The 21,486-nt window shown below is 47.2% G+C and overlaps 1 protein-coding gene across 1 annotated transcript in view; it reads right to left on the reverse strand.

Moving 5' to 3' along the window:
- Positions 1–21,486, reverse strand: part of LOC147113152 (dynein axonemal heavy chain 8-like) — a 1,456,516-nt gene that overhangs the window by 672,604 nt on the left and 762,426 nt on the right. The window contains exon 31 of the mRNA XM_085998053.1: positions 16,774–16,937. Within this exon, the coding sequence (XP_085854179.1) occupies positions 16,774–16,937 (164 nt within the window). The remainder of the gene's footprint in view (positions 1–16,773; positions 16,938–21,486) is intronic.

Raw genomic sequence — 21,486 nt, forward strand, 5'->3', positions numbered from 1 at the left:
ACAGGTACACCCAACTAGACGCCTACCCGCTACCCCGCATATCAGAAATGGTGAACCAAATCGCCCAATACCGGGTGTTCTCCACCATCGACCTCAAGTCAGCGTACCACCAGCTCCCTATCAGACCAGAGGACCCCCCGTACACCGCCTTCGAGGCGAACGGACGCCTCTACCAATTCCTCAGAGTCCCCTTTGGGGTGACGAATGGGGTCTCGGTTTTTCAGAGGGAGATGGACCGCATGGTCGATGACCACCACTTGCAGGCAACCTTCCCCTACCTCGACAACATCACCATCTGCGGCCACAATCAGCAGGATCACGACTCGAACCTCGAGAGGTTCCTGGAAACCGCACAAAAACTCAACCTCACCTACAACGAGGACAAGTGCGTTTTCAACACCACGCGCCTCTGCATACTAGGCAGCGTGGTGGAGAATGGGGAAATCGGACCAGACCCCGACCGATTGCGCCCCCTACGGGAGCTGCCCCTGCCCAACACTCCCAAAGCCCTGAAAAGGTGCCTGGGGTTATTTTCTTATTATTCCCAATGGGTCCCCAACTACTCCGACAAAGCCCGCCCCCTCTTGAAAGCATCCTCTTTTCCGCTCTCTGCTGAGGCCCACGCCGCCTTCAAAAGCATTAAGCAGGATATTGAGCGGGCCACACTACAGGCAGTGGACGCGAACACTCCATTTCAAGTGGAAAGTGATGCGTCTGACTTCGCCTTGGCGGCCACCCTCAACCAGGCGGGGCGGCCCGTAGCTTTCTTCTCAAGGACCCTCCAAGGGCCCGAGATCAGACACTCCTCCGTGGAAAAGGAGGCCCAAGCCATCGTGGAGGCAGTGCGCCACTGGCGCCACTACCTAGCCGGCAAACGCTTCACCCTACTTACCGACCAGCGGTCGGTAGCGTTTATGTTCAATAATAAACAGAGGGGGAAGATTAAAAATGATAAGATTCTTAGGTGGCGGATCGAGCTCTCCACCTTCGAGTACGACATCATTTACCGGCCAGGGGCCCTTAACGAATCCCCTGACGCCCTCTCACGAGGGATGTGTGCCAGCGCCACCGGGGATCGGCTACAGACCCTCCACAACGACCTCTGCCACCCAGGGGTCACGCGGCTGTTCCACTTCATAAAGTCCCGTAACTTACCCTACTCGATTGAGGAAGTTCGGTCTCTGACCAGGAACTGCCGCACTTGCGCTGAGTGCAAGCCTCGGTTCTACCGCCCAGATAGAGCCCACTTAATCAAAGCTACACGGCCCTTTGAGCGGCTCAGCTTAGATTTCAAGGGCCCTCTCCCGTCCGTCGACCGCAATGTTTACTTCCTGAACATTGTGGACGAATACTCCCGGTTCCCATTCGCCTTCCCCTGCCCAGACATGACCAGCGCCACGGTCATTAAATGCCTCAACAGCCTGGTCTGCCTGTTCGGTATGCCGAGCTACATCCATACGGATAGGGGGGCGTCCTTCATGAGTGAAGAGCTACGTCAGTACATGCTGTCCAAGGGGATTGCCACGAGCCGTACCACCAGCTACAACCCCCGGGGTAACGGCCAAGTGGAGCGAGAGAACGGGACAGTATGGAAAGCAGTCACTCTAGCTCTAAGGACCAAGGGCCTCCCTATCTCCCGCTGGCAGGAAGTCCTCTCGGATGTGCTCCATTCGATACGGTCGCTATTGTGTACGGCCACTAATGCCACGCCTCATGAACGAATGTTTGTCTTTCCCCGAAAATCCACCTCAGGCGTATCCATGCCGTCATGGCTCTCCACCCCAGGTCCGGTACTCGTGCGAAGGCATGTGAGGGGCCACAAGACGGACCCTCTCGTGGAGCCAGTACACCTACTCCACGCCAACCCCCAATACGCATATGTCCGGCACGCCGACGGAAGGGAGGACACCGTGTCCATAAAAGACGTCGCCCCAGCCGGTATCGACAACAACCACGGCAATAGCAGCAACAACGATCACAGCAACTCTTACCCACCCACTACTCTTTCATCACCCCCGGAAGAACATCGACCAACGGCACCCCCACCAACTACCCCTTCAACAACCCTGGCGGCACCCCCGGCAGAGACCCAGGAGACTACCGGGGACACCCAGCCGACACCCGCGGCACCACAACAGCCACGTCGGTCGCAGAGGACTATCAAACCCCCGAACAGACTAAATCTATAGAAGGGGTGAATGTGATGAAATATTCCATTCATCACTGCCTGTGACTGTGGTCGGTTTCAGTGTCACTTCCCTTCCCCCAGTCCTCATTGTATTGTTTATTGGAATGTGCTGGAATGTGCTGTGTGTGTAGGGCTCCGCCCATACCTGGCCCCTTTTGTAAGCTAGCTCAGTCTGGCCTCAGTCTCCAGAAGGAAGATACCTCTCTCTCTTACGTGTTACTTTCTAAGTTAATAAAAGCCTTGTTTTGTTTCGCTAACATCGAGTCTCGGAATTATTGAGGCACATCAACCATTCTATGATTCTATGATGCCTTATCGGCACCCATAGGTTTGCCTTGCCCTCTTGCAGGAGAAGATAGCGCAAAATGCAAATGGAGAGGGAGAGGACCGGAAGTCATCTACTACAGATCGTACAGTTGACAGCTGTAGAGGACGAGGTGATAGAGATAAGCAGGATATCAGCGTCCCTGACCGCCAGAGAAGGAGCGAAACGGACTTCCCTACTGCATGGTGCCGGCGTTAAATATCTCTGAACCGCATCTCATACAAGACTCAGTCATGTTGGCTTGATTTCAGCACGAATGAAATATGATCACCTTAATCATGCTGCATTGCAACATTTTTACAGTCCATTACTAAGTCATATCCGTCTTCTCTCTCCGTCAAGGTCATCATGCGAAGAACAGCAGCACCTGGCCCTTCCTGACAATGTTTCCTAAGAGGAGCCTATTCCTTCTGAGGGTGCACTGTAACAGGACACAAACAAATCCGGCACCAGTGCAGATACGAGCACTTCGGTAGGTCGGGTTGGAGAGTTAGGTGGGTTCTGACCTGGTGAATCACAATTCACAAGTGAGCATGAACTGAGAGTGGTGGGAGGAACAGCTGAGTAGAGTCTGTGTCGGAGGGCGTTCCAAGCTCTGCTCAGCTGGACAGAGACGCTGAACCCTAGGAGCCATTAATGAAAAGGAGAATGATAGAGGGTCAGGAGCAAATTTACGAGGTACTGGCAGCCGTGCCAAGCACACTTTCCACAACAGTGCAGAGGATGGTGGAGTGGATGGTGGTGTCTTCCATGGATAGTGTCCTCTTCTGTGCAACTTGAATCATAGAAACATAGAATGGTTACAGCACAGAAGGAGGCCATTCAACACATCGAGCCTGTGCTGGCTCTCTGCAAGAGCACTTGAGCTAGTCCCACTCCCCCGCCCTTTCCCTATAGTCCTGCAAATATTTTCCCCTCAGGTACTTATCCAATTCCCTTTTGAAAGCCACAATTGAGTCTGCCTCCACCACCCTTTCAGGCAGTGCATTCCAGATCCTAACCACTTGCTGCGTAAAAGAGTTTTCCCTGATGTTGCCTTTGGTTCTTTTGCCAATCACCTTGACTCGTGGCACTCTAATCAGTCCCTGCAGGCCCTGACCACTGCAGTGTAAACTATGACAACATTTCTGCTGCCTTAAACTGGATGACAGATACATTAGCCATGGTCTTACAAGGCAACACTGATCTGCTCCAAACTGCTCTACCGCAGAGAGGTAGGAGTGATGAGGCGCTGGCCCAGCAGAGGGATAGCGGTGAAAGGGAACTTGGAGTGGTAGCTCCACTCAAAGCTTACCCACTTCTCACCCGTTGCCCCCCTCAACTGACATGCTGCCTCCTCTCCCGATGGCCGTGACTGCCCCTGCACAGGTGCAGATGGAGCAGTCTTTGGCGGGTGCTCACGGGCTCCAACACCTAGAGATCATCGGCCGCGAGCATCTCAGAAGTCAGAGCAGGGATCAGAGCAGCCTGCTTCTACCTCTGCTGAAGCCATAGGGGTTGTACCACATAGCACTGGTAGGGAAAGGAAAAGAAAAGCTTTGTAGTTCACCAAAGGTATGCACATCTGTATTTATGAAAATGTTGTTTTAATAAGTCTCATTTACTTATTTATTCATATAAAATGTATTAATTTGCACCACTTTTCTGTATTCACCATTCTTGCCTGTCGTTTGGCAACTCAGGTTTTCAGTTGCTTGGTGATGAATAGAATCATAGAAACTTATAGCAGAATGTGAAGACATGATGACTGAGACCAGTTGGTGCATATGCAATGGATGGATGGTTGCTTACCGAACTACTTTGTATCAGTGGGGGTGGGGCAGGGGCATGGGATGTGATAGTTACTTTGGTCCAGTCTCAGTGACTAACTGGACCTTCCAGCTATTAGGTCATCTCTGGCTTAATGAGCAACAATGTGAGTGACTACTCTGGCATTGGGCGCCCCATCTTCATCTTCCTCCTCATCTCCTCCTCTCAATGTTGAATGCTGAGTGGCTTGTTCCTCCTCCACCTCTAGTCCTCACTGCTGCACTATGTTCTCTCTCTCTCTCTCTCTCCTTCCCTCTCTCTCTCTCTCTCTCTCTCTCTCCTTCCCTCTCTCTCTCTCTCTCTCTCCCTCCCCTTCCCTCTCTCCTTCTCTCTCTCTCCCTCCCCTTCCCTCTCTCCTTCTCTCTCTCTCTCTCTCTCCTTCCCCCTCTCTCTCTCTCCTTCCCTCTCTCTCTCTCCTTCCCTCTCTCTCTCTCCTTCCCCCTCTCTCTCTCCTTCCCCCTCTCTCCTTCCCCCTCTCTCCTTCCCCCTCGCTATTTCTCCTTCCCCCTCCCTCTCTCTCCTTCCCCCTCTCTCTCTCTCTCTCCTTCCCCCCTCTCTCTCTCTCCTCTCTCTCCCCTTCCCTCTCTCCTTCTCTCTCTCTCTCTCTCCTTCCCTCTCTCTCTCCTTCCCTCTCTCTCTCCCCTTCCCCCCTCTCTCTCTCCTCCCCCCTCTCTCTCTCTCTCCTTCCCCCCTCTCTCTCTCTCTCCTTCCCCCCCTCTCTCTCTCTCTCCTTCCCCCGCTCTCTCTCTCTCTCTCGCCCTCTCTCTCTCTCTCATTAATGTCAATGATAACATTGCAAAATTATAATTCTGCTTGCTACCTCCAAATTCACATAGAAGGGAAACTGTAAAACCTGGAGTATATGGCTACTGGCGATCCCCATTAACAAAAAACGAAGTTAAACAACCACCTCCTGGGTGCTTAGCAAGAGTTCTTCAATCCCAACAGTTTTATAAACAGTTTTATAAACATGGCAGAGGGTTCTTCAGTTCCCTCGGCAATGCCGGGTACTCCAGCTAGTTTTGTATATTTAGCTGTGTTCTGCTAATACTTGCTAACATCTGTATTATTTGTATTTGAAGTTGTAAATTAGATTAGTTGGGGGAACAGATTTCTTATAGGTAGGGGCTAAGTTGGGGTGTAATTATAGGGCAATTAGGGGTAATTGGAAACAGGTGTAGGAAGTAAGGGCATAGTCAGGTGACTTAATTTAGAATTTGCTGGTCGAGTGAAGATACAAAAGGTCTGGGCTTCTAGAGTGAAACTTGAGCAGAGTGGTGACTGGAGGGAGTTAGTAGGTAGGATTAAACTGCATTATGGTTTGTTCTGTCTGTTTTTCCTCCCCCCTGCCCCCCCCCCCCCCCCTTTTCCTCACATAAGGATGGCAAACCCTGGGTCCCAAAGTAAAGGAGAGTGACTTCAATGAGTTGTGCTCCATGTATACCTTTAAGGTAACAATAGAGAGATGGCGTTGAAGTTGAGCATTATGGGGCTTTCACGTGCACTAAGTATGTTCAGATTTTTGTCTCTGTGGCAGGAGCTTGTCTGCTTAAAACAGAAGATTGAGCAAATAACATATTTGGTGGATTTTGATGACTTCCTGATGGGGAGCAAAATTAAGTCATGATTGTCTGGCATTGACAACTGGATCCTTCACTGCTCTGGATTCTTTTTGTAGCTCCAAATAAGTTTGTCCTGCTTCTGGATTTGGAGGTCACCACAGGCAGTGAGTTCAGTACTAGTGAGACTGATCAACTTCAGTGTTCGTATAAACATACTGGGAAAGGTTGCAAAGTTCAAGAGGACATTGTTGGGTGAACAGCCAAGGAAGAGCATATAGCAGCGTGCAAGCCTCTGGGGTCTCTATCATCAAGCACACAGAAAACACCCGATGTAGAAGTCGTCTTCTTAGGCAGATCCTCAGAACCGAGGATGACAACTTCTTCCACACTAAAAATGAGTTCTCAGGTGACTGAGTCCAACGCGGGACCTACTGTCTCTGTCACAGGTGGGGCAGACGGTGGTTGAAGGGGTGGGTGGGGTGCTTGGGTTGACGTGCGCTCCTTCCACTGTTTGTGCTTGGCTTCTGGCGAAGAGACTCGAGGTGTTCGGCGCCTTCCCGGATGCTTCTCCTCCACTTTGTGCAATCTTGGGCCAGGGATTCCCAGGTGTTGGTGGGGATGTTGTACTTTTTCAAGGAGGCTTTAAGGGTGTCCTTGAAGCATTTCCTCTGCCCACTTGGGGCTCTCTTGCCGTGTCTGAGCTCTGAGTAAAGTGCTTGCATTGGGAGTCTCGTATCGGGCATACGGACAATGTGGCCTGTCCATCGGAGCTGACTGAGCATGGTCAGAGCTTTAATGCTGGGGATGTTGGCCTGAGCGAGAACACTGACATTGGTGTGCCTATCCTGCCAATGGATTTGCAGGATCTTGCCGAGGCAGCGTTGGTCGTACCTCTCCAGTGCTTTGAGGTGCCTGCTGTACATGGTCCATGTCTCTGAAGCATACAGGGGGGCGAGTATCACTACTGCTCTGTAGACCATGAGCTTTGTGCTAGGTTTGAGGTCCTGGTCTTCAAACACTCTCTTCTTCAGGTGACCGAAGGCTGCACTGGCACACTGAAGGCAGTGTTGGACTTCATCATCGATGTCTGCCTTAGTTGACAATAGGCTCCCGAGGTATGGAAAGTGGTCCACGTTGTCCAAGGCCTCGTCGTGGATTTTGATAATCGGGGAGCAGTACTGTGTGGCGGGGGCAGGTTGGTAGAGGACCTTTGTCTTACGGATGTTTAGTGTAAGGCCCATGCTCTCGTATGCTTCAGTGAAGGTGTTGACGATGGTTTGGAGTTTGACCTCAGTGTGCGCAGATGCAAGCGTCGTCAACATACTGTAATTCAACGACAGAGGATGGGACGACCTTGGATGTGGACTGGAGGCGACAGAGGTTGAACAGTTTCCGTTTGTTCTGTAAATTAGTTCCACTCCAGCGGGGAGCTTACTGAGGGTGAGATGGAGCATTGCAGCCAGGAAGATCGAGAAGAGCGTTGGTGCGATGACACAGCCTTGTTTGACCCCGGTCCGTACTTGAATTGGGTCTGTGGTGGATCCGTTGGTCAGGATTACAGCTTGCATGTCATCGTGAAGCAGGCGGAGGATGGTGACAAACTTTGGAGGGCAGCCGAATTTGAGGAGTACACTCCATAATCCCTCACAGTTGACAGTGTCGCAGGCCTTTGCAAGGTCAAAGAAGACCATGTACTGCGGTTGGTGCTGTTCCCTGCATTTCTCTTGTAGTTGGCGCGCGGTGAAGGTCATGTTCATTGTGCCCTTTAGTGGGCGGAATCCGCATTGTGACTCTGGGAGGAGCTCGTCAGCCACTGGGAGAAGGCAATTGAGGAGGATTCTTGCGATGACTTTCCCTGTGGCAGACAGCAGGGAGACTCCTCTGTAATTAGTGCAATCGGACTTGTCACCTATCTTGAAGATGGTCATGATTCCGGCGTCTGAGATCCCCTGGCATGCTCTCCTCCTTCCAGATAAGAGAAATGAGTTCATGTATTCGCGCCAGTAGTGGTTCTCCGCCATATTTTAATGCCTCGACGGGGATTCCATCTGCTCTTGAGGCCTTGTTGTTCTTCAGTTGTCAGATGGCCTTTTCAACCTCCATGCTGGGCTGGCGTTGTGCTGAGGCGGTGGCAGGTAGCATGCTGTGGGATGGAGTTGAGGACACTCGCATCTAAGATAGTCTCGGTTAAGGAGATCTTCAAAGTGCTCCTTCCAGCGGGCACTGACTGCGCCTCTGTCCTTGATGAGTACCTCTCCATTCTTGGCCCACAGTGGGCTAGGACCTTGGGTTCTTGGGCCGTAGGTGGATTTGACTGCGCTAAAGAATCCACGCTGTCGTGGTTGTCGGCTAACTGCTGGATCTCCTGCGCTTTCTCCACCCACCATCTGTTCTTTAGGTCGCGAGTTTTTTGTTGGACTTTGGCCTTCAGGCACCTGTAGAGCTGCTTTCTTGCTCTCAAGTTCTGTTGCTGTTTCCAGATCAGAATGCCTTGCGCTTGCGGCTTATTAGCTCCTGGATCTCCTGGTCATTCTCGTCGAACCAGTCTTGGTGTTTCCTGGTCGAGTGACTGAGCGTGTCTTCGCAGGTGCTCATTATGGAATGCTTGAGTGCAGACCAGGCGCTGTGAACACTGTCTCTGAATCACTGGGAGTCGCCAGATTGGTTGAGGCACAGGCTGAATAGGGCTTTCTTAGTGGGGTCCTTGAGTGCCCCAGCGTTGATTTTTTTTTTCCTGTGGCATTGCTTCCGTTGCTGTCGCTGTTTTGGGGCTACGTTGATGGAGATGACAGAGCGGATTAGGTGGTGGTCTGTCCAGCAGTCGTCTGCTCCTGTCATGGCGTGGGTGATGCGGTCGTCCTTGCGGTCCCTCGCTTGGACAATGACATAGTCCAGCAGATGCCAGTGCTTGGAGCGAGGGTGTTGCCGTGAAGCCTTGTACTTGTCTCTCTGACGGAACAAGGTGTTGGTTATGACTAGGCCATGTTCTAAGCATTTTGTCAGGAGATGGGTACCATTGGAGCTCGCTTCCCCTACCCCCTCTCTGCCGATCACACCTCCCCAGAGGTCTGTGTCCTTTCCCACTCTGGCGTTAAAGTCGCCAAGGAGGATTAACTTGTTGTCCGTTGGGACTCTGGACAGGGATTGTTTGAGGCTGGAGTAGAATTCCTCTTTGGTCTCGTCTGTAGCTTCCAGTGTTGGTGCGTATGCACTGATGACTGTAGTGCACTGGTTCCAGGCTAGGGTGAGCTGTAGAGTCATGAGGCATTCATTTATTCCACAAGGGGAGTCTCAGACGTCCAACTAGCTCATTTTTTATGGCGAAGCCTACCCCATGGAGGCGGCGTTCTTCTTCAGGTTTGCCTTTCCAGAAGAAGGTGTAACCACCGCCTTGCTCCTTGAGCTGGCCTTCCCCTGCCCGCCGGGTCTCGCTTAGGGCGGCGATGTCTATGTCAAAATGTCTGAGCTCCCGGGCAACGACAGCAGTACATCGTTCCAGTCTGTCGCTGTTGTGGTTGTCCATGAGTGTCCTGACGTTCCAGGTCCCGAACTCATTTTAAAAGGTGGAAGATGCCTGTGCATGAATTCTTTTAACGCAGGGTCGCCGTTGCACACCAGCTATCACACGGGCTTGATAGAGCAAGGTCTTGGTCCAATGGCAAGGGGATCCAAGATGATTGGAGACCAGGCTCTGCTACAACGGCCTAGCGCGCACACAAACATACTCCTACTGTCCTCCTCCCTCCTTCCCGCAGGTCCTCTCTGCCTGGGTTTCATAGGCTGCAGTGTGGTCCTCCTGACCCTGCTGCACTACTCCTGGGCTTCAACCTCGCTCCTGGGCCCCGACCTCGCTCCTGGGCCTCTAACACCCAGTGTAGGCCTGAAGCCCCGAATAAAAGCCCACAGGCCCCACGTTTGCCCTGGTTAGGGGGCCCCCCGAACTAGGGGGCATAATTTCAGAATAAGGGGTCACCCATTTAAGAAGGAGATGAGGAGGAATTTCTTCTCTGAGGGTCGTGAATCTTTGGAATTCGCTACCCCAGAGAGCTGTGGAGGCGGAGTCATTGAATATATTCAAGGCGGAGATTGACAGACATTTGAACTACAAGGGCGTCAAGGGGTATGGGGAGAGAGGGAAAGTGGTGCTGAGGCCAAGATTGGATCAGCCATGATCTTATTGCATGGCGGAGCAGGCTTGAGGGGCCGATTGGCCTACTCTTGCTCCTGTATGTTCTTATCCCATTATGCTAATGGGAATTTTATGTAGGAAATCCCCCATAAGCACGAATAGGAATCTCCTTCAACACAATTACGCATCAGTTAAATAACTAAGTTGTTATTTGTTCAAAATTAATTAGAATACCATTTTTAAAACTAATTTAAATGTTTAAAAAGGGCTAAAACTAAACTAGCTTCAAAGGCTTATGTTTAAATAAATAAACGTTTTAAATATTTAAAGTTTTGTGCTGGTAAAAGGCCTTGCGCCTACTTTTACCAGGCGTAAGAGCTTCACGGGCACTTGTTGGGCAAATAGCCCAATGCTCCACCAGCACATGTCAGTTTCCTGGGGATGCAGTGGATCTGTCGAGCTGAAACTTGACAAACCACAAATTCTGGCTTTTTATGCATCTCATGCGGCAACCTGGAATTTGCGGGGCATTTGCAGCCGCGTACGTGGTCATAGGCCCTGGAAAATCTGGGCTATTGTGTATTTGGGACATGGCTAGATGACAGTGATGGGACAGAAATATAACCTTGGGTGAATTTCTGTCCCGAGGGAATTCAGAAAGGATGGAGTAGGTACAAAGAGGAGGGGGAGTTGCTTTTGTTTTTCAGTGAGATCTAACAGCTAGAGAGAGACTTGATTTTTGCCTCATCAGGTACAGCTGAGGCTTTCTGGGTTAAAGTGGACCAAGCTCATGGGCAGGGACTAATTATTGGTAGCTCTTGTAGACGCCCAGTTCAGACATGACGAGTTATTATGGAAACCGATTGCGACCTCTGTTTAATTTTGGTGATTTGATGGCTGGTGCTATCAGCAATTTAAAAAAAAAAAAAAAAGCAGGGGCACAACCAATAAAACTAACTTTAACACAAAAATAAAAACTGGTAAATGTAACAAAAATGTTTAAAAATCCTATTTTCTGGGGTGATGATGCACTCCAAGTTTTACAAGTCACAGAAGGCCTCAAATGTGCTGATGGACACCACATGCTCCATCTCCAGGGATGCCCGGGTGCCAGAACAATGCCAGCACCCCCCCCGCCCCCTCAACTGCTTGCTGCCTGCACCAGTTAATGGCCACAATGGCCAGGAGCAGTCCTAAGGCGGTCCTCTGACCTGCTCGCTCCCCTCCACATAGGGTGACCAAATACATGGAAGGAGTGTGGGACTGATGTGCAGCCAAAAACTGAGGAGCAGCAGCCCCTTCAAATAGTGGAAGAGGGGCTGCAACCTCTTTCATAGAAACATAGAAGATAGGAGCAGGAGTGGGCCATTCAGCCCTTCGAGCCTGCTCCGCCATTCAATGAGATCATGGCTGATCATCCAAATTCAGTACCCTGTCCCTGCCTTCTCCCCATACCCCTTGATCCCTTTAGCCTCAAGAAATATATCCAACTCTTTCTTGAATATATTTAATGAACTGGCCTCCACCGCCCTCTGTGGCAGAGAATGCCACAGGTTCACCACTCTCTGGGTGAAGAAATTCCTCCTCATTTCAGTCCTAAATGGCTTACCCCTTATCCTTAGACTATGACCCCTGGTTCTGGACTCCCCGGCCATCCGAAACATCCTTCCTGCATCTAGTCTGTCCAGACCTGACAGAATTTTATAGGTTTCGATGAGATCCCCTCTAAATCTTCTAAACTCAAGTGAGTATAAGCCCAATCGACACAATCTCTCCTCATACGTCATTCCTGCCACCCCAGGTATCAGCCTGGTGAATCTTCGCTGCACTCCCTCCATGGCAAGAACGTCCTTCCTCAGGTAAGGTGACCAAAACTGCACACAATACTCAAGGTGCGGTCTCACCAAGGCCCTGTACAACTGTAGCAAGACATCTTTGTTCCTGTACTCGAACCCTCTTGCTACGAAGGCCATCATACCATTTGCCTTCTTAACCGCCTGCTGCACCTGCATGCTTACCTTCAGCGACTGGTGCACAAGAACACCCAGGTCTCTTTGCACTTCCCCTTCTCCCAATCTATTGCCATTCAAATAATAATCTGCCTTCCTGTTTTTGCCACCAAAGTGGATAACCTCACATTTATCCACATTATAGTGCATTTGCCATGTTTCTGCCCAATCACTGTATACGTGGAACACTGACTCTTCCAGGCTGCAGAAAATGCAGGTGGCCTGGGAGTCTGAACCTACTTAAACTTATTGCATGGGCAACACTAAGTCATAAGTGAAGAAAACATCTCGGATTTGATTGAGTGGTACAGGGATTGTCATCAGCCTGGACAATGTTACCAGTGGGGTCCCACAGGGGTTGGTTTTGGAACATATTTTGTTTAATATCTTCATAAATGATCTCGGGCTAGAAGTCACAAGTACAGTGGCTAAATTTGCAGATGATACAAAGATAATGAAGGCATTAGACTCCAAAGCTGAAGAGGATAAGCATCTGGAGGATTTGAATATACTTGGGAATTGGGCAGATGAATCTCAATGTAGAGAAATGCAAAGTGCTTCATCTGGGGTAAAAATCCAGAAAGGGACTATTACTTAAATGGAAAGAAAATAATGTGCCTGGAAAATGAGAGAATTTTGTGGGGGTCCGGTGACAATAAATACTACAGCAACAATGCTTGGTGGCAGTGAGTAAAATGAATCAGATGCTGGGCTGTACTAAAAGGACAATATTTAACTGAAATAGTGAGAGAATCCTGGTGCTTAATAAAGTATTGGTGCTACCGCACTGGGGTAAAGTTTCCATTTTGGGCGCAATTGGCGAAACGGATGCAAATTGCGCTAGTTGAGCTTTTTTTTCCTCTAGTTTCCTCTCAAGCTCATTTGCATATCATCGAACATCTACCATGAACCAATGCAATTGGAGCATTTTAAAAGATAATTTAAAAAAAATTGCTTTAAAAAAAAATGTCCTTGATCTAGTTAAGTTTGATTAATACAGCTTTGAATAATACAGCTGAAAATGGGTTATCATAAAAATAAGCATTTTTAATCCATGTCAATCCACCACCTGTGAATAACCTGATTCAAAATGACAGAAAATTACTTTTTTTTAAATAGAGAACCATTTGCTGGTTATACTGGGGTACAGTAGTCAGTTTCTTGGTAAATTAAAAAAAATCAAGCTTTTAAAGGTCAAGTTGACCTGGCTTTTTTAAATAAATAAATTATGGGATCCTTGGCTTCATAAATGGAGCCATCGAGTACAAAAGCAAGGAAGTTATGCTAACCTTTCTAACACTGGTTAGGTCCCAGCTGGAGTATTGTGGCCAATTATGGGTACCACACTTTAAGGAAGGATGTCAAGGCCTTGGAGCAAGTGCAGAAGAGATTTACTAAAATGGTACGAGGGATGCGGGACTTCAGTTATATGCGGAGACTAGAGAAGCTGGGGTTGTTCTCCTTGGAGTAGAGAAAATGAAGGGGAGATTTGATAGAGGGGTTGAAAATCATGAAGGGTTTTGATGGAGTAAATGGAGAAACCGTTTTCAGTGGCAGCAAGGTTGTAACTAGACACAGATTTAAGGTAATTGGCAAAAGAACCAGAGGGGAAAAAAGTATTGTGATCTGGAATGCACTACCTGAAAAGGTGGTGGAAGCAGATATATACTTAGACTATGCCTTTTCTTTTGTTTTAATTTTTCCCTTATGCCTTTAATCTTCCATGGTGTTTCATCATTAACTAGTTTGTTCTGTTTTTTTTGTGGAATATATTTCTCCTGAAGTCTATTGATCTCTGCTTTAAATATGTCCCACTGCTGTTCTGTCAATTTATTTCCAGTTTACCTTCCCCAGTTCCATTCTTAGCCCCTCAATTATATTCTAATTATCCCCTCAATTATATTGTTATCCTTTGTAGCTGTTTGATACAATTGGATAGCTTGCTAGGCCACTTCCAAGAACAGTTCACCACATTGGTGTAGCACTGGAGTCCTATACAGGCCAGGGGTTCTTCCCTAAAGGACATTAATGAATCACTCAGGATTTCTGACAGTATAACAGGTTCATGGTCACTTTTACTGATCTGTTTCTTAATTCCATATTTTTTAAAAATAATTCAATTCTCAAGCTGTCATTTGAACTCATTCTCTGGATTATTAGTCTAGTAACATAACCACTACACTACCATACCCCTAAAAAGCTGATTATGTATGTCTCTTAACTAAAGCCTTATCCATAGTGTACATGCACTGCTCTTGCATGTTGCTCCAAGAAAAACCACAGCATATTGTACATTTGCATTTGAATTTATGTGGCATACTCACAGGTTAGTGCACATCTATACAAATTATCATGTATGGTTAGGTGCAAAATTCCTAATCATACCATTGTTTTCTGGGAACAGGTCTGTATATCCAATAAGTTTAAATTTTAGAGTTAATTGATTCTTAATACCAGCTGATAATTACCAAAGTTTAACATAACTTAGAAAGATATGTTGATGGGGTGGAATTAACACTAATCACCTCAATAGATGCAAACCTTGTTGAAAGTAAAGAAGATATTTTACTAAAAAGTGAAGCTAATTAGTTTTATTCTATATGAAGGGGGTGGGGGTAGGGAGAGAAGAGTGGCCATTGCATGTGCTTCTGTTATCAGTCCAGTGGTGCAAGTGAATCTTGCATTAATGTCCTCAACCAAGTTTGCAGTGCGTATTCCTTGTCTTCTAGCAGCCACCCCTTAAGTGTGCTTCCACGTCCAAAGACATTAGGGAGCTTGGACTGCTGTACGACGACAGCATCATGGCAGTTCCCTGGGAATTTTGCGCACACCTGCAAAAATCTTTGTGGCTGCACATTGATGGAATGGAAGCCCTTGTGGTTTACAAATATTCCTGGTTGATCTAAGTGTGCCTGGATTGCCACATGTATGCAATCTGACACCCTGGACCTGTGGAAGCCAGCCAGAGATGCAAACCTAAACTCATTCTGAATGGCGTTATCACAAGTGAAGTTCACATAATTGCTGGCCTTGGCAAACAATCCATCACTCACCTATCTTGTGCATTTGTGGGCTGCCTACTGGGAGATCCTGGATATGTCTCCGGCAGAGCCCTGTAACGATCCAGAGGCACTGGTAAAGTGTGGGCACTAGGTCCAGCAGACAGCAGGTCTTCTAGCAGCTGTAGATGTCTGCCTCCACCTGACTCAACAACCTGAGCCTCCTGCAGCACTGCTGTTCCAACATTTCAAGGAAATCAGCCTTTGACTGTACACCCTGTGTCATGGGTAGTGCCTCCTATGAGCTGCACCCCTTTGCTGCTTCCCTCTCTGATGTCAGCTACAGATTCCTCCATAATGAAGCAGTCCATGCCCATATGCAGCAAGGGAAGTAACAGTTGGGCCAGGCAATGACTATTTCCAACAAGATTGTAACCACCATCCTTGACATTCTATGGCATTACCATTGTTGAATCCCCCACCATCAACATCCTGGGCGGGGGTGGGGTGGTTACCATTGTCCAGCAACCTAACTGGACCAGCCACACACATACTGTGACTACAAGAGCAGGTCAGATGCAGGGTATTCTGCGGTGAGTGACTCCCCAAAGCCTTTCCACCATCTACAAGGCACAAGTCAGGAGTGTGATGGAATACTCTTCACTTGCCTGGATGAGTGTAGCTCCAACAACACTTAAGCTCGGCACCATCCAGCACAAAGCAACCCACTTGATCGGCACCCCATCCACTGCACTCCCTCCACCACTAGCGCACTGTCGCTGCAGTGTATACCATCTACAAGATGCACTGCAACAACTTGCCACGGCTTCTTCGACAGCACCTCCCAAACCCATGACCTCTACCACCTAGGAGAAGGGCAGTAAGCGCATGGGAACACCATCACATCCAAGTCACATACCATCCTAACTTGGAAATATGTCACGGGTGAATATCCTGGAACTCTCTACCTAACAGCACTGTTGGAGCACCACACTGACTGCAGTGGCTCAAGAAGGCAGCTCACCAACATCTTCTCAAGGGCAATTAGGGATGAGCAATAAATGCTGGCCTTGCCAGTGGCTCCCATGTTCCGTGAATTAATTTGTGCTGGTCTTATTCAGGAAGCCAATGCGTCACCCATCCTGATGTGATTTAGAAAACCTTCAGTGTAGAAAGTAAGCTCTCAGCAAAAGTACTGGGAACAAAGCCTTTCACACTAGTAGGTAAGAAACCAGCTGTGCATACTTCATATTTAGTGCAGTATTTCCAGGAGTTTGAATTGCCATTGTGTTCTTGCCTTGCTTTCACTGGTGAGTTTCAGGAAGCCTGGGAAACCCATGGATGCACTGTTAAATTTGACGGTCAGCTGAAATATTGCTCCAATTGAGGGATTAACATATAATTAAATAGGCAACCCACCTCTCCCGAGGGGCTTGTGCACAAGCAGCCTAACTCGCTCCAGTTAAATGTGGAAGTTGGCTGGTTGGAGCCGGCTTCCTGATGTACTTGCATTTTTCCCGGTTTTCACCCCCACCGCACCGAAACCCAATGTTCCTCGAGGTAATGTACAAGTGGGCATTAACTCTACTCAAGATTAATTTACCATCTAATTTATAATTTTCTAACAGTGAGTAGGTCCATTAAAGTGTCATCACAAAGTAAATTCCAACCACATGTAATCTTTAGTAATAGTAACCCACATTTACAGGAACAAGTGTTTAGTGAAGTGTTCCCTTTTAGCATTGTAATTACCTGTCTGCAATGACCCTGGTGCATTCATGTTTGAACAAAGCTAGCAGTGTCTCCAGATTGGAACACTCATCAGCTTCTATGTTCAGCATTCCCTGCCAGATGCGAGAAAGATCCCTCAGATTAAAGATGTAATGAAATTTAGCTGGAGTAGGTAGCATTTTCACCTAGAAAAGACAAAACAAATCAACCTTCAAGATTTACAAGAAACATAGGGGGTGAAGTTAGTTTTGGAATAGTGTAAAATGGACGTTAGTGACTCAGCAGCCCGTTTTGCACACCACTCCATTTTCTTTCTTTGACTTCAATGGAAAAGAGAATCAGGCGTGATGTAAAACAGGTTACCGATTCGCTAACACCCATTCCATACTTTCACCGAAGACCAATTTCCCCTCCATAAAAGTCTAATTCTAATTACCTGTGCCCATCACAGTTTGTAATTATTTAAACTACAAATAAATTATAATATCTGACTAAATCATGAACATTAAATGCAACTAATATAATTAACAGCCTAAAATTCTGATAGGGAATTTCTGAATTAAGAATGAAGAATTTCTGAGTGTTAGTGCTCAGGGCTTTAACTCATAGAACCATAGAATGATACAAACAGAGGAGGCTATTTGGCCCATTGTGCCTGCTCTTTGGTAGACCTATCCAATTAATCCCACTCCCCTGGTCTTTCCATTCAGCCCTATAATTTGTTTCTCTTCAAGTATTTATCCAATCCTCTTTTGAATGTTGCTATTGAATCTGCTTCCACCACCCTTTCAGGCAGTGCATTCCAAATCACAACTCGCTGTGCAAAAAAAAAAAAATTCCTCATGTTGCCTGTGGTTCTTTTGCCTATCCCCTTAAATCTATGTCCTCTGGTTACTGACCATTCTGCCACTGGAAACTGTTTCTCCATATATACTCTATTAAAACCATTCATGATTTTGAACACCAATCAAATCTCTTAACCTTCTCTGCTTTAAGGAGAACAACCCCAGCTTCTCCAATCTCTCTACATAACCGAAGTCCCTCATCCCTTCCAGTAAATCTCTTCTGCACCCTCCAAGACCTTGACATCCTTCCTAAACTGTGGTAACCACAACTGAACACAATGGCCCAGAAATTCGGGTCGGGGGCTTGCCGCGCGTGCAAGCCCCCGATATGCACTTACCCGACGCACCGACCGTTGAGCTTCAGGGACGCCTGGAATTGCTGTTTTAAAATGTTGACTCCCGGGCAGCGTCTGACGTCACGCTGCCCAGGAGTGCAGCCAGCGCGAAGCCTGTAGCGCGCTGTGCAACTGAGACACGCCCCTTGAGGTCTCAGTTTAACAGGACACGCCCCCAATGTTTCTCACAAGCTGCTAAGCATTTTTACATGCAAAGCAGCATTTTAAATAGGTTTTTGGTATTTTTATGAAGCTTTTGGTAACTTTTATAAACGTTTACATTATTTTGAAGAATCTGAAGTAGTTTTAAACAGAATTAAAGCAATTTAAAGACTTTTAAAAGCCCTAAAAGATTTTTTTTTATTCCATTTATTTATTTAGCAATGTCGTCGTCATACGTGTCTTCACACTGTTCCCTTTGGGGAACTGTACGAAGTGGTGGAAGGATTTATGGCCGTGATTAACGCTCATTCCGTGACCGTAACCATCTTTGAACCAGCCATTAGGGTGGTTAGTCCTATGGCGGGAGGGTTTTACGGGCTCCCGCAAGCTATACAAGGAGGGGGGGCCACCCACACCCACGGACGCAAATATCCCACTGGATGTCAACCCAGAATTTAGAGCCGGAGCTCCGACTCCACTTGCCGGGACTGTCTGGAGCGGGGTTCGAAACCCTACCCCGTCTGGCCCAGCGGCGGGGATCCTACTGCTACGCCAAAGGCCCAATCCGATTAGCAACGTGAAATGGCTGGAATGAGCACAATTCACGGCATTAAAAGAACTCACAATTGAACTGATGATGACCTCAGCAATCTCCTCAACGAGGTGGAGGCGCAGCACCTGCTCATCATTGGTAATGAGAAGTCAAAGGCGCCGCAAAAAGGACAGATGATAGCTTGGTCTTTCAAGTGGCAGCATAGGGCTCCAGTCACGGGGAGGGAAAAGGCGCAGGAAACGTATGGGTGTCACCTTTTGCGCGGAGTGGGCCTTTTGCGTAGCGGTAAGCATCCCCGCCGCTGGGCCAGAAGGAGTAGGGTTTCGAACCCCGCTCCAGACAGTCCCGGCAAGTGGAGTCGGAGCTCCAACTATAAATTCTGGGTGGACATCCAGCGGGATACTTGCGTCCGCGGGTGTGGGTGGCCCCCCCCCCCCCCCTCAGATGGGTTGTGGGAGCCCGTAAAACCCTCACGCCATAGGACTAACCACCCTAATGGCTGGTATGAAGATGGTTATGGTCACGGAAGGAGTGTTAACGTGGCCAGAAATCCTTCCACCACTTCATACAGTTCCCGAAAGGGAACAGTGTGAGGATACATATGACGATGATCTCTTGCGCAATGCACCTCCTTGGACCCTCAGCCGCAGATGCGAGGGGGCAAATCGTGCAATTGTTAAATTTTTCATTTTATTGACATGTAAAATGTTGGCCCAGTAATTCCCTTCCAAACGCGCGAGTACGGTCGGGGTACTTACGCGTCTGGCCAGAGGAAATGCCGGTTTTCAGCATGCACAGCGCATGCGGGGAAAACCGGCATTTCCTGTCCTCTGAACGAAGGGGTTCAGAGGCAGAACGCGTGCGACTGTACAGGCAGCGCGTGCGCAGTAAAATTCGCCGCTTTCATTCATGCCTTCAGTGAGGTCAAGTCCTTACAACTTACACATGAAAAAAGCATGAGTACAGTTGCTCCAGAGGCTGCGGTTGTTTGGGAAAGGGATTAAAGTTATTTTAAGAAATGGTGAGGTAAGTTTTAAAGTTTATTTTTGTTTTTTAAAACGGGTTTTCAGTACTGTAGGTAGAAGGATCAATTGTGGCTATGTGAATTGAATTTGCTGTGTTTATTAAATGTGAAAATGACTCCAACATTTTTAAGAAAGAAACTTTTCATCAGTAATATATTCTTTTAAGTAATTATGTATGTATGTCTGTATATATTCCTTTGCGTGTATGTATATATTCCTTTACTTATGTGTATGAATGTATGTATTTAATTATGACTTTCAGAGAAAGTAACTTATTGGAAAATCATAATTAAAAACATACATTCATACACATAAGTAAAGGAATATAAAACATACATACATATACGTAAAGGAATATATGCGGACATACATACATAATTACTTATTACTGACGAAAAGTTTCTTTCTTAAAAGTGTTGGAAATGTTACATTACTCATTTTAGAACACTCATTCTCACATTCAATTCACACAGCCACAATTGCTCCTTCTACCTACCGTACTGAAAACCCGTTTTTAAAAAAAAAAAAAAAAAAAAAAATTTAAACTTTAAAACTTACCTCAGCATTTCTTAAAATAACTTTCCTCCCTTTCCCAAACAAAAATATTGCCTTTCAGAAGCTCCACGATAAAATATATCTTCCTCTGCAGCCTTGGAGCAACTTTACACATGCTTTTTTCAAGTGTAACTTGTAAGGACTTACCCTCACTGAATCCATGAATGAAATCGACGAAGTTCACTGCGCAAGCGCTGCCTGTGCAGTCGCACGCGCTGTGCCTCTGAACCCCTTCGTTCAGAGGACTGGAAATGCCGGTTTTCCCCGCATGCGCTGTGCATGCTGAACACGGGCATTTCCTCCGGCCAGACGCGTGAGTACCCCGACCGTACTCACGCGTTCAGAGAGGAATTACTGGGCCAATATTCCAGTTGAGGCCTAACCAGTGTTTTATAACGGTTTAGCATAGCTTTCTTGCCTTTGTACTCCATTCCTCTATTAATAAAACCTAAGGATCTCATATACTTTTAACAGCCTTCTCAACTTGTCCTGCCACCTTCAAAGATTTGTGTACATACATCCATCGGTGTCTCTTCCTGCACCCCCTTTTAAAATTGTACCTTATTAGTTTATTTTGCCTTGCCTCATTCTTCCTACCAAAAATGTATCACTTCACACTGCTCTGTGTTAATTTTCATCTGCCATGTGTCTGCCTATTTTACTAGTCTGTCTTCCTGCAGTCTGTTACTATCCTCCTCATTGTTTATTATATTTGAGTTTCATATCATCTGCAAACTTTGGAATTATACCCAAATCCAGGTCATTAATATATATCAAGAAGAGCAGTACAGACCCCCGGGGAACACCACTGTACACATTACTCCAGTCTGAAATTCAACCATTCACCACTACTCTCTGCTTTCTGTCACTTAGCTAATTTTGTATCCATGCTGCCACTGTCCCTTTAATCCCATGGGCTTCAATTTTGCTAACCAGTCTATTACGTGGTACTTTGTCAATGGCAAAGTACCACGTAATAATAGACTGGTGAGGAAAATCCACCACACTACCCTCATCAACCTCTCCGATACTTCGAAGAACTTGATCAAGTTAGCCTTTAACAAATCTGTGCTGTCTATCATTTTATTAATGCATATTTTTCCAAGTGACAATTTTTTGTCTTAGAGTATTGTTTCTAAAGGATTCCCCACCACCAATTTTAGGTTGACTGGCCTGTAGTTGCGGGTTTATCTATCTTCACAGTTTTTAAACGGGTATAACATTTGCAATCCTCCAATACTCTGGTACCGCTCCCATAT

This window comes from Somniosus microcephalus, chromosome 9 (assembly GCF_052327205.1).
Source record: "Somniosus microcephalus isolate GS21.2 chromosome 9, FLI_Smic_1.0, whole genome shotgun sequence".
In the NCBI taxonomy this organism is placed as follows: Eukaryota; Metazoa; Chordata; class Chondrichthyes; order Squaliformes; family Somniosidae; genus Somniosus; species Somniosus microcephalus.